Source organism: Emiliania huxleyi, assembly GCF_000372725.1.
Source record: "Emiliania huxleyi CCMP1516 chromosome Unknown EMIHUscaffold_168, whole genome shotgun sequence".
Lineage (NCBI taxonomy): Eukaryota > Haptophyta > Isochrysidales > Noelaerhabdaceae > Emiliania > Emiliania huxleyi.
Window position 1 is genome coordinate 99077 of NW_005200902.1, and position 12207 is coordinate 111283.

At 68.1% G+C, this 12207-nt stretch overlaps 1 protein-coding gene across 1 annotated transcript; it reads left to right on the top strand.

The window, feature by feature from the left end:
* Positions 1-1805: 1805 nt before the first annotated feature.
* On the top strand, positions 1806-2627 carry EMIHUDRAFT_441978 (hypothetical protein; the record flags this gene model as incomplete). Its single annotated transcript, XM_005784757.1, is given in 3 exon segments — positions 1806-1970; positions 1995-2257; positions 2271-2627. Coding segments are annotated over 2 exon segments (422 nt in total), but the record flags the coding sequence as incomplete, so codon positions are not given.
* Between the last annotated feature and the right edge of the window lie 9580 nt (positions 2628-12207).

Genomic DNA, 12207 nt, shown 5'->3' on the forward strand with positions numbered 1-12207 from the left:
CAGATCGCACGGGCGGGGACCTGTTCACTTTTTTACCAGTCTTACTTATTTTAAAGTGTTGATCCCATGTGTCGGGCATGCATCATGCAAACTCGTTCGGCGACCGATACGCGATAGCTTCAGGCGTCGAATTGCGCAAAGTGGCTTCGCTCTCATGCGCGATGGCAGCAGACGCACGCTCGGAGCAGTGGGCTCAAAACGGACGAGAGTTGGCCATTAGGCCACGCAAAACCTCCCCTTGCTTGTCCACGTCCGTGAGCTCATTCACCGTGCAGGCCTGCAGCCCGCTGAAAATGCCGCACACGTAGGGTGTGTCAGCACTGGCCTCCTGTTCGGGTCCTTCCATGCGCCACGCATGAGCCACTTCACGCGCCGGACTCCGATCGGCCCCATCGAGCCTGGGTAGTCACGCTCCTCCGACTTCACGAACTCCTCAGACAGCCACTCGTGAGTGTCGGTCGTGAGCACGCCCAGCGCGAACTCGGAAACGGGGCGGTCGCGTGTGATGACCAGGTTCCAGGTCGACATTGCGATGCCAGTGAGCATTTTCACGTACGGTGCTGTCATCCTGCTGTCATCTTCGGAGCCAACTCGCGCGGCGTTCCTTGAAGGCGTCCTCGTCGCCAGCCCGCCACGCGGCCTCAAGCCGAGCGTCGTTGTGAGTGTGCGGCTTGTTGGGGAGGGGGACGGCACATTGCGAAAGGGCTTCGACGAAGCTGAGCTTCCGGCTGTTTCCACCGAGCGACGACTCGTAGAGCTTGCCGGAGAGAGCATAATTGTGAAAGAGCCGGGGCTCAGTTTGCGCTTGCACGCCGGCCTCGAACGACAGCGCAGCTGCTATGCTTGCGGCACTGACGTCAGGCTCGTCAGGGTGAATCGGCAGTGCGCTGGGGGTGGCATTGAGCACCGGAAGCGGAGACTCGCTACCACCGCTCAGCCCGTCGCCAGGCAGCGTCGGCTCTTGTGGCTCCTTGAGCAAGTAGTCCGATACGTCATCTCTCATCTCGCCATCGTCATACTTCACCATCCACGTGCGCTCGCTCCGCTCCACGATCCGACCAAGCGCCCAGCCCTCTCTGAACTTAGCGCGGACACGGGCACCCTCTCTGAACTTAGCGCAGACGAAAGACCGCAGCCCGGCGAGGCCGCACCCTCCGTTCGTCGCCGTCTCGTCGGCCTGGCGCTGCACGCGCGTCGCGGACACCGCATGCGCAGCCGCCGGTTCGTCCGCGGGCTCCAACTTGACGACATGCTCGGTCGGAATCTGGGCCTTCCCTGGCCATGGCTGCACCGAAGGCTGCGCACTGCGGGCACGTCGTTGCCCACTTGTCCGCGCAGGTGACGTGGTACGGGTTTGCGGTGCAGTTGGTGCACTTCAGCGCAGGTGCGTGGCGGACTGAATTGCCACATGAGGCACTCGTACGAGCCGTCGTACGGCTCGAATTTTGGCGCCATAGCCGCCCGTCGGCGTTCCCGCCCCCTTCCTATAAGGCGCGTTTGATGGAGAGGAAAAGAAACCCCCTGGTTGTTTTATGACGAAAGAAGAAAAATGTTTAAAAATTAAGTGTTTCAAACTGTACTGGAGTACGTAGCGAGGGGGCCTGGGCGAGGGTGTGGCACGGCTAGCGCCCCGTCCACGAGGCGCAGAGCTGCATGCACCGCGGCGCGGGTGGTGCTCCCGCTCAGAGTAACAGCTCTACTCAGCCCAGGGCGCGGGTAGGTAGGCACTCTGATCTCTGTCCTTCTCCCATCCAAAGTTTTCTTTGGACTTTGCACTTCGTCGTGTTGCGGCAAACGCTAGAAGAAAGCTCCTTATCAGCTGGTCGGCCGCCATGTGGGCCTCCGGCGTCCGGGCCTGCTGCGGCGGCGCGGCCGGTTGAGGCCGGGCTCGGCCCGGCCCGCGACGGCTGGCCGCCGACGAGCGCGCTCGCGCTGCTCGTCAAAATGGCGGCGGTGTCGATTGCGGCGACGGTCGTTCAGTCGCTCAGCGCTCACAGGCGTCTGTCGTCTGTTGTCGCATTTCGCACACGCGCGCGCCGCGCGACCCGCGGAGGTCGCTCCGCGAGGGCATGAGCCTTCCGCGATTCGATCCCGCAGCCAAAAGCTGCTCGCTCGAACCACGGCCGACTCTGGACTGCCATCGCGGCTGCAGCTGTTGAGCTCTCCAGAAGACTGGTGCCTGATATGCTGCCTCCCTGCGGATGCTGCCGCGGCGAGCCTGGCGGTCCGCTGTACTACAAGGAAGTGCTGACTCGATGCCCCCCCCGCAATCTTCTACCCCCACGACTCGGAACGCGAATGTGACAGGACCATCGGGTCCTTCGGCCACCAAAGCGAGATCACCCGAGAGCAGCTGAGTCTGCCTCTGGCCTCGCCTCCCTCTCCTTCAGGCATTCGTGGCATCCTATGGGTCGTCCAGAGTATCTATCGACCTCTGGCGAGTCAGCCAGCCTCTCGCTGGCCTCTCCGCAAGGCCCCCCGACCGCGTCGAACTCAACGGCGCGGCGGCGCGGGCTCTCTCGGCTACGGGACCGGCCCCAGCTTCGGCTGAGGGCTGACAAGCTGCCGAGCCCAAATCACTGTGAGAGTCGTGATTTCTTGTTGGTTTTCAAAAATCTCTCTCTCTCAAACGCTAAGGGAGAGATGTGCCACTGTGCACTGACTGACTGTGTCTGTGAGGCAGCCCATGTGCTAGCCCATGTGGCGGACGGCATGCTCCATGCACTGGGCTCTGCCTCTGGGTGTTCATGGGGTCCCGTACCATGCGGAATCGACCCTATCCAGTGCTCAAGTGCTCAAGTGAGGGAGGACGCTGGATGGACAGCGGGCGCGACCTCATGAACCAGTTCACGAACAAGGGCTGGTGTGTGGTGTTGGCTCAGTACCGTACTGACATGCACATGCACATCCCACATCTGCACTTACTTGCAGCCCCTCGTGCGGAGCGAGTCCTCCTCGCAGGAGTCGCTTAGGCGGCTCCCGTGGTGTACCTGTGTCAGTGCCGGTGAATTCTTTTGTACACCGCTAGGATTGAGAGCAGCCTCGCTCTCAATCCTAGAAGTCGAAGGATTGTGAGCAGCACTCCTCGCATCGTAGCATCTCTGTACGATTGCTAGCACCCACGCTCGCAATCCTACATCTTCTAGGACTAAGAGCAGCTCCGCTCCCAAGGTGACTGGTGACGCCTACGACTACTACCAGCGCGCTCGCAATCCGAGCAAAGTCTAGGATTGCGAGCAGCTTTGCTCACAATCCGAGCAACATGCCTCCGATTGCGAGCAGTAGCGCTCGCAATCCTACATCTTGTAGGACTATGAGCGGCGGCGCTCACAATCGTACCCAAGATCCAAGGACTGCTAGTTGGCTAGCAGGCGCACAGAGGGCGCTCCCAATCGCTCCAGCCGCGAGCGCTTGTGAGTGAGCGCGCTGGGAGGGTCTCCTCACAATCCAAACAGTGATCGCACCGATTGCGAGGGGACCCGCTCGCAATCCTAGAAGTCGTAGGACTGTGGGCGGTGTCGCTCGCAATCGGCGAAAGTTCTAGGATTGCGAGCGCTCCTGCTCGCAACCGGAGGCATGTTGCTAGGATTGTGAGCCAAGCTGCTCGCAACCCTAGAGTTTGCTCGGACGGATTGTGAGCGCGCTGGTAGTAGTCGTAGGCGTCACCAGTCACCTTGTGAGCGGAGCTGCTCTTATTCCTAGAAGATGTAGGATTGCGAGCGTGGGTGCCAGGAGTGCTGCTCACAATCCTTCGACTTCTAGGATTGAGAGCGAGGCTGCTCTCAATCCTAGCGGTCTACAAAAGAAGGTTCACCGGCAGAAAGAAAGAAAACAGGCCGCCCAAGGGAGGGATGGGAGGACGGCACGCCGCCACCACACAGGGCCACGCCGAAATTCTTTTTTGCGGCCGACTGCAAACATCACGTGTTGGGCGCCCCATTCCGTTTAGGGCTAGGTCGGCTCAGGCCCCGTCCACTTCCCTCCCCATTTTTTTTTAACGAAAGGCCAGCACATCAAAGAATTTTAGCAGAAACCTCTCACGACACACATACACACACACTGGGCACGGAACTGAAATGGGGAAGGAAAACGAGCCGAGTAATCTGCGAGGAAAATTTGTTCGATCCGAGTGATCTACAATCCTAAAATTTTGTTCGATTCCGAGTAATCTGTGCTCGCCGAGTGATCTGTGAAAACCAACTTCAGATTTGCCGCAAAATTCTTTTTTGGGGCCGACTGCGGGGGGCAAAACATCACAGACTGGGGCCCCCCAGGGGGCATGCGGCATGCGGCATGCCGCTTGGCACTCCCGGTCCTCCTCGCTGGGCTGCTTGGGGGGGCGGGGCCGCGTGCGGCACTCGCGCGGAAGCGGGGGGAGGCGTCCGTCCCGCAGCGCGCGCCCGACCTCGCGGATCAGCCTCCGTCGGACTCGCTCTCTCTCCGGTTTGAGGGGACGGACTTTGAGGTGAGCCGACACTTCTGCGGCACCTCCGAGACGCTGCGCGACGCTCTCGGCCTGCTGCCAGCGCGGCCCTAGCAGCACACCCTTCAATCGCTTCCCTCCTCGCCGCCGCCACCGCCTCCTCCCCTGCCCGCCCGCCGCCTGCAGTTTGGAAAGCGGCCGCTGTGTGAGGCGGTGTTTGCGCGGACGGAGATGCTCAACGCGGGGAGCGTCGACCTCGAGGTCCTCTCCGTCTCCACCGACAACGTCCACTTCCACGGCCCTCAATTCAAGCCGATCACCCTCTCGCCTGGAGCGCGCGTCAACATCTCCGTCCTCTTCCTCCCTCGGCTGCTGGGGCCGGTGAACAGCACGATGCGCGTCTCCACGTCGACCGGCGTCTACGTCCGCACCATGACCGGCCACGGCGTCGAGTCCCCGTACCGCGTCGCTCCACTCCTCGGGGTGAGCGCACTTGCCTCGCAGCACTTTCGCTCGCCGTGCCGCAGTTTCTCGTCCTGCAGTGCCACACAGACTGCTCCTGCTGACGCCCGCACGGGGCGTACCGCTGCGGTCTCGCACGGAAGGAGGGAAGGAGGGGGCACACAGGAGGAGGGAGGGTGGTGGCATGAGGGTGATCTGTGCCGTCCCACACCACATCACATCACACACACACACACACACCTGGTCCTCGCTGCCGCACACCCGCTCTCGCCGCGCCGCCACCGCAACCACACCCCGCGGCCCTGCAGCCTCCGCCTGCTGCGCCGCAGGTCCGTGTGCCCGTCGAGGCGTCCTTCCGCCCTCCGATCCGAATCTTCAACCCGCACGTGGCAGAGCACCTCGCCGTCAAGGAGATCTACACCTCCGAGTCCTTCATGCACCTCGCCATGCCGGACGGCGACGACGGGCAGCGCCGCAACTCGCCCGACACCGCCGCGCCTGCGCCCCTCCCTGCTGACGCCCTCCCCCCCCCGGCCCCCTGTTTCCCAGGCACTTCTCGCCCGACGCGCAGAAGCGGTGGCGCGTCCCGCCGGGCGAGGCTCGCGAGATGAGCCGAGATGAGCCGAGATCCGGGCGAGGCTCGCGAGATGAGCCGAGAGGAGCCGAGAGGAGCCGAGAGGAGCCGAGAGGAGCCGAGAGGAGCCGAGATGAGCCGAGATGAGCCGAGAGGAGCCGAGAGGAGCCGAGAGGAGCCGAGAGGAGCCGAGAGGAGCCGAGAGGAGCCGAGATGAGCCGAGATGAGCGCCCCGCCGGGCGAGGCTCGCGCCTCCCCCCAGCCTCCGCCCGAAGCATGGGTGGAGTGACGGTTGGAGGTCGACCTCAGGCGCGGGTCCCCATATCTCCCCCACATCTCCCCCATATCTCCCCCACATCTCCCCCATATCTCCCCCCTATCTCGTCCATATCTCCCCCCTATCTCCCCCCTATCTCGTCCTCAGGCGCGCGTCCTCGCCCGCGTCGTGTTCCGCGCCTCCTCCTCCGGCAACCGCACTGGAGGGGCACGTGCGCACGCTCTTCCCTACGCCGCCTCGGAGCCGCCTCGGAGCCCTCCCCCTGTAGGCACGTACTGGGGGTACGTGCACGTGCGGTCCGAAAAGGCGCGCGACCGCACGCCCCCGACCTGCACACGCCCCGACCAGACGCCTGGCGCTGCCCAGGCGCTGCCCAGGGAGGGGCGAGGCTGAGCAGCAGCGGCCTGTGCCTGCAGGTCGCCCTCACGATCCCGATGGAGGTGGTTGTCGCGCGCGGCGGACTGCACCACGAGCGGCGAGAGCTCTCCTTCGGCACTCTCACTTCGCGCTCCTCGCCCGCCACTCTGCCGGTGACGGTGACGTCATACACCGAGGCGCGTCGAGAGGACCCGAGATTGCCCGAGATTGCACCGCGGCGCCCCTCGTCCTGTGCAGCAATCTCCGTGCAGCTCGAGCCGTATCTCGGCCACATCTCCGGCTCCCCCTCCCCCTCTCCTCCCCGGCCACTCAGGCGCCGCTCGTCGTCTCAAAGATCTTCGTCAAGCTCGAGAAGGGCGTGGAGGGCACCGAGCTCTTCCTCTCGGACGACAGCGGGATGGGTCGGGTCTTGCACCCTTCCATACCGCGCACCATCGCCACGATCCAGTGCGCGACAGCCGAGATCGCGCGAGATCGAGATTGCGCGAGATCGCACCGCCGCCACCGCCCAGTGAGGCGAGGGCGGCGTCCTCCTCCCCCAACGACGGGACACGAGTTGGGGGGCATGCGTTTGCTCGTTAGGGGCATGGGTTGGCTGGTTAGGTGCATTCCCGGCGGCGAGGGCGACTTTGTCGGCACCGTCTCCATCACCACCAATGCAACCGGCGGACGCGCGCGCCTCCCGACTCACCTGCCGTTGACAACGGATGACCAGTGATGAGCGGCACACCCTCTTCCTTCGCCAGGCGCGCGTCGTCCGCTCGACGTGACCATCGCCGGTACCGCACACTTCGGCACCCTCCGCGCCTCCTTTGACGCGCCCCCCATCCGCTCGTCGGACGGCGAGAAGAGGGAGCCCGCCGTCTTCCTCGCGGGAAGGAGCGACGGGGGAGTCCTCCTCCGCCGCCGAGGTGTGGACGGCGTCTCTTCACAGCTGCGGCTGTGAACAGGAGCGACGAGCGCGTCCTCTCCCTCACCCACTCCTTCTCCAGCCCGGTTCGGCTGCAGCACGCCGAGGCCTCGGACCCGTCCTTGACATGTCCACGACACGTCCATGACATGCACATGTGCATGTCCACGACACCCGTCCTCTTTGACAGGTCTCCGACCCGTCCTTCCGCGTCAAAGAGCTGCAGGAGGGCCTCGTGGTGCGGCCGGGCATGCCCACGACACGTCCATGACACGTCCACGACACGTCCCCGCAGGAGGACATCGTTGTGCAGCCGGGGTGGGCGCTCGAGAACGCGCTCTCGCTCGTCTTTGCGCCGAACGCCACCGCCACAAACTACGCCGCCGCGCTGCTGCTCGTCACAAACGTGACGTCCCCCGCCCGCGTCCCTCCCCCGCGCCGCTCGTGGTGGCGGAGGCCAACCCGCATCAACCCGCACCGCCAACTCGTGACGTGACAGGTGACGTCCACCAGCGTGCCGCTCGTGGTGACGGAGGGGAGGCTGCGCCACCTGGTCCACGCCTCCAAGCCAGACCCCGTCCTCTTCTCGCTCAACCCGCCCGCCCCAGCGGAGGGGGAGGCGCAAGAGCTGCCCGACGCGGGGATGGGAGGGCCGATCGACTTCGAGCGGCTCGGCCTCGGCTCCTCGCGCGTGCGCCACCTGCAGCTCGTCAACCCGACGCCCGTCTCCGTCTCCCTCCGCGGCTGCTTCCTCCGCGGCTTCGGCGCGGGCGCCGCCCGTGCGCCGCTCTGCGACCGGCCACTTTTCTAGGGACGGGTCAGCGCACTGCGTTAGGCACCGCCGCCGTCCGCGTGGTGCTCGACGACGTCCGCGACCAGCACGGCACGCCTCCGGCGGCGCTGCACGGCTCCGTCGTCCTCGGGGCCGGCTTGGAGGGCGGGAGCGCGCTGCGCCCGTCTGCCGGCGCGGAGCAGCCCTCGCCTGGCGGCTCCTCCTCCCTCGGATCCGCGGGAGGGCCGGTGCCGCTGCTGCTGCTCGAGCCAGGCTCGAGCGCGTTCCTGCGCGTCGAGGTCAGCGCGTCGCCGTGGCACGAGGAGGCGGTGAGGCGCGCGTGAATACACCGCGGTAAGTGTGAGCAGGTCAACACGTCGCTCTCGACGGTCGCCGAGAGGAAGGAGGGCAGCCTCGAGCTCCACACAAACTACGAGAAGCTCCTCCTCCCTCTCTCGTACGAGACGGTCCAAGGGAACCTCTCCTTCGTGCCCGCCGTCGTCCGCGTCGGCCTCGCCTTCCCTGGCGTCGTGGTGCGCAAGCTGCTCACGGCGCAGTCCTTCTACACGCAGCCCGTCACCGTCGCGGCCATCACTTCGCCCGACCCGCGTTTCGTCATCCGCTCGCTCAACGTGTCGGTGCCGCCGGGCGGGCGGGCAAAGGTTGGGGCGCCGAGCCCCGGCCCTGCTCTCAAGTTCAGCGCGCGCTCTAACTAGCAAGGGCTCGTGCACAGGTTGGAGAGCTGATCTTTGACCCCACCCTCGGCGGAGACGGTGTTCACCGGCTCACCTCGGGGCCGCCGTCCCTGAACGCGCGGCTGACGCGCCGGTACGAGGAGTGGAGCGAGTCGCCGGTGCACATGCCGCTCGAGGCGGCCGAGTTGGAGGCGCTGCGGAACCGGCGGCAGCAGTGGGCTCTTCTCAAGGCGCGTGCCGGCACCGACCTGCACCAGCGGCTCCATGTGGAGACGGACCTCGCCCCCGCCAGCCTCACGGCCCGCGCGACGGTCGCGTGGCCCCAGATCGTCGCGTCGCCCGTGCTAGCGTGCGGCGCTGTCCACGTCGGCTCCTCCTCGACTTGCTCCATCGACGTGCGCAACCGCGCGGCGTCGCCCGTGTGGGTGGAGCTGCTGCTGCCGACGGAGGAGCAGGCGGAGCAGGCGGAGGCGGAGCAGGAGGAGTGGGTACTCAAGCGCGGCCATAGGGACTCAGTGCAGGCGATCAAGGTTGCCTCGGCGCACCACGCGGCCTTCGGGCTGCCCAAGAGGCCGGCGGACAAGTGGCAGGACAGCTGGCCGCTCGGCAGGACGCCCCAGGAGGCGCCGCCAAAGCTGCACCTCATCCCTCCCGGCGGCGAGGCGCGCATCGGCTCGATCCGGTTCTCGCCCACCCGGCTTGGCGCCGTCCGGTCGACGGTCTACCTCCGCTCGAACCTGACTTGGCTCGACGAGGTTCTCATCGTCGGCGACGGCGGAGGCGGCCGGCTGGCGGTGCTCTCCGAGGCGTCCGCCGCAAAGGCCGAGCGCGGCGATCCAATCGGCACGGCGGAGGATGACGAGGGCGTGCTGCGCGTGACGCTTTCGTCCGAGGAGCTTGCCGGGGCCGAGAGCAAGCTGCAGGCCCTCGCCGCGGGCGGTGAGTCGACGACGCCGCTGCCGCACGTCTTTGTCAAGTCCTTCACGCTGACCAACCGCGGCAACCTCAACCTGCGCGTCGACTGGATGTCTGTCCAGCCCGCGGGCAGCCCGGCGCGGCAGGGGTCCTGCTCGCACGGCGGCTTCTCAGTCGCCGAATGCGCCTCTTCCTTCAGCCTGGCGCCAGGCAGCCTCCGCCGCCTCGACGTGGTCTACGAGGCTGACTTTCGGTCCGAGCTTGCGACGGCGGAGCTCGAGGTTCACTCCTCGACGGGGACGGTCACCTTCCCGCTCGAGGCGCGGCTGCGGCAGCACATGCTTCCGCGCTGCCTCTCCGCGCTGCGAACCTACGAGCGGTCCCGCCCGCTGCTGACGACCCGCTCACTCCTCACCGCCGTCTGCCTCGTCCTCGTCACCTACTGCGCCGCGCGCATCGTCCACCTCAGCCTCAAGCTGCAAGAGGGCCGCGGCAAGCCGTCCGCCGCGGCGGCGCTGCTGCAGCGCGCCGCCGCCGCCGCCAAGGAGGCGGCCCTTGCGCTGGCGGGGCCCGCCGCCACGCCAGCGCCGCCTTCAGAGTCGGGGGCTCCCGCGGCCTCGTCGCGCCCCTCGGGCTCGGCGCGCTCCTCGGCCTCTTCGGCGCGATCGTCGCAGAGCGAGGCGGCGGCGGAGGGCGCGGGGCCGCGCAGGCCGACGAGCCGCCGCTCGAACAAGCCCGCCGCTAAAGCTGGCTCCGACAAGGCCGCGCGCCACGCCTCGCCTGCCGCCGAGACCACGCACCACACCGCGCGCGCCGCCGAACAGCAGCGGCCGCCTGCCGAGCGGCCTCCTGCCGCGAGCGCAGTGCCCGCGGCCTGCGACCGCGGCGCGGCGGCGGCAGCGGAGCCCCGCGCCGCGTCGACGACGCTGCCATCGGCCACCGCAGCCACCGCGGCCGCCGCAGCCGCCGCAGCCACCGCAGCCGCGGCCGAGGAGGAGGTGCCTCAAAGCGGAGGAAGAGGAGGCGCGGCGGTGGACACTTGTGCGGCCCAGGGCTACGTCGGCGGTGGCACCTCCCCGCCCTCCGCCCCATCATCCCACCCCGCCGCCACGCCACTGCACCAACAGCGCGTCGCCCCCGACGCCGCCGCGCCACGGCCGCCGGCGGAGGAGGAGGCGACAGAGGCTGCGACAGAGGCTGCGGGGACGGAGCGGCCAGAGGCGCCGCCGCAGCTCGCCGCTCTCACCATCGCCGCCGCTGCTGCGGCGGCGGCGGCGGCGGTGTCCGCGCCCTCCCAGCTGCCCTCCGCGGCGTCGGGAGGGGCGAGGGGCGGGCCCCCGGCAGGCCGTTTGGGGGGCGGCGGCGTCGAGAGACGGAACCCGCGCTCGAGCCGAGGCAGCTCGGTGGGCAGCCCGGGAGGGGGGGGGGGCGGGGGGGGAGGTGGCTCCGACGGGACGGCGGCGGACGGCGGCGCGCCCAAGGCCTCCGCCCCCGCCCAGCCCGCGCCGGTTGCGGGGTCTGTTGCGGGCAAGCCTCGCACCCCTCCGCCGCGCAGCCCGAGCCCTCCTTTCGGGCGGGCGGGGCGGGGCGGGGCGCGAAGCGGCGGCGGCGGCGGCGGCGGCGGCGGCGCGGCGCTGTGGTCGGCGAGGCAGTCCCCCGAGGCTGCGAGGAGGGAGGCTGCGAGGGAGGCTGCGAGGCGCGAGGGGGTGGGCGAGCCCCGCCCGTCCGGGTCGAGGCGTGAGTGAGAGAGGGTGCACGAGCGAGTAGGCTCGAGGGCGAGCCGGCTGGCGTCTCCGCGTCGATGGCGGTGGCGGCCGGCGCGGCGCTCGGCGACGAATGTGCAGTGAGCAGTGATGGTGATGAATTCCTGATAGGTGGCGGTCGGCGCGGCGCTCAAGGGGATGGACGGCGACGACGAGGACGAGGGGTGGGCGCTGCCGCCGTCGCTGAGCGAGGCGCGAGCGGCTTCGCCCTTCCGCCGCTCGGGTCTCCCGCGGGACGGCGGCTGGTCCACGGCTCAGTGGTGCGGTGTGTGAGGAGTAGGAGTGCGAGTGGTCGTCTCCCATCTCGTCCCCGGGCGGAGGCACCACCACCCGCGGTTCCTCCGGCCCCTTCCGCCGCCCGCCCACGCCGCCCCTGCAGGCGGGCCTCACACCCTCCCCGCCGCCGCGTAGGCTCGTCCGGGTTCTTCGACTTGGGCGGCTCCCAAAAGCTGCAGCAGCAAATCGAGGAGGAGCGGCTGCGCCACGGCGCGGCGGGCGCGGCGCGCGAAGGGCAGGCGGCGGCGGCAGCCGCGGCGGCGGTGCCCAAGGCGAGTATACACGCACTTCGACGCCCCCCCCCCCCCCCCCCCTCACCGTTGCCGCTGCACCCAACGCGCGCGGGGCGGCGGTTGGTCCCTCACGCTCTGGCCACTTGCGGCGGCTGCAGGTCGGGCTCGAGTCGCTGCTGCCCGCCGAGCTGCGGGACGACAACTCGTCGGGCGAGGGTCGCGCTTCCCTCGGAGCAATCGGCTCGGCCGGCGGCTGGACACCCCTCAACCTGCCGTCGCTGCCGCCGGTCAGCGGCGATTCGGGTGCAAGCCCAGACCCGCGCCTTGCCGCCGTCTCACTGCCTGCCTCTCCGTCCTCTATCCGCACCCCACACCCTATCCCTAACCTCCCCCCTCCTTCCCCTCCTCCCCTCCCTCCGCAGCCCCGTGGGCCGCCGACGCGGCGCCCGGCGGCGGCCCTCGCCTCTCCGCCTCTGCGGAGTTCACCGCCTCGCACCTCGCCGGCCTCTTTGGCTCTCTGCCAGACCTC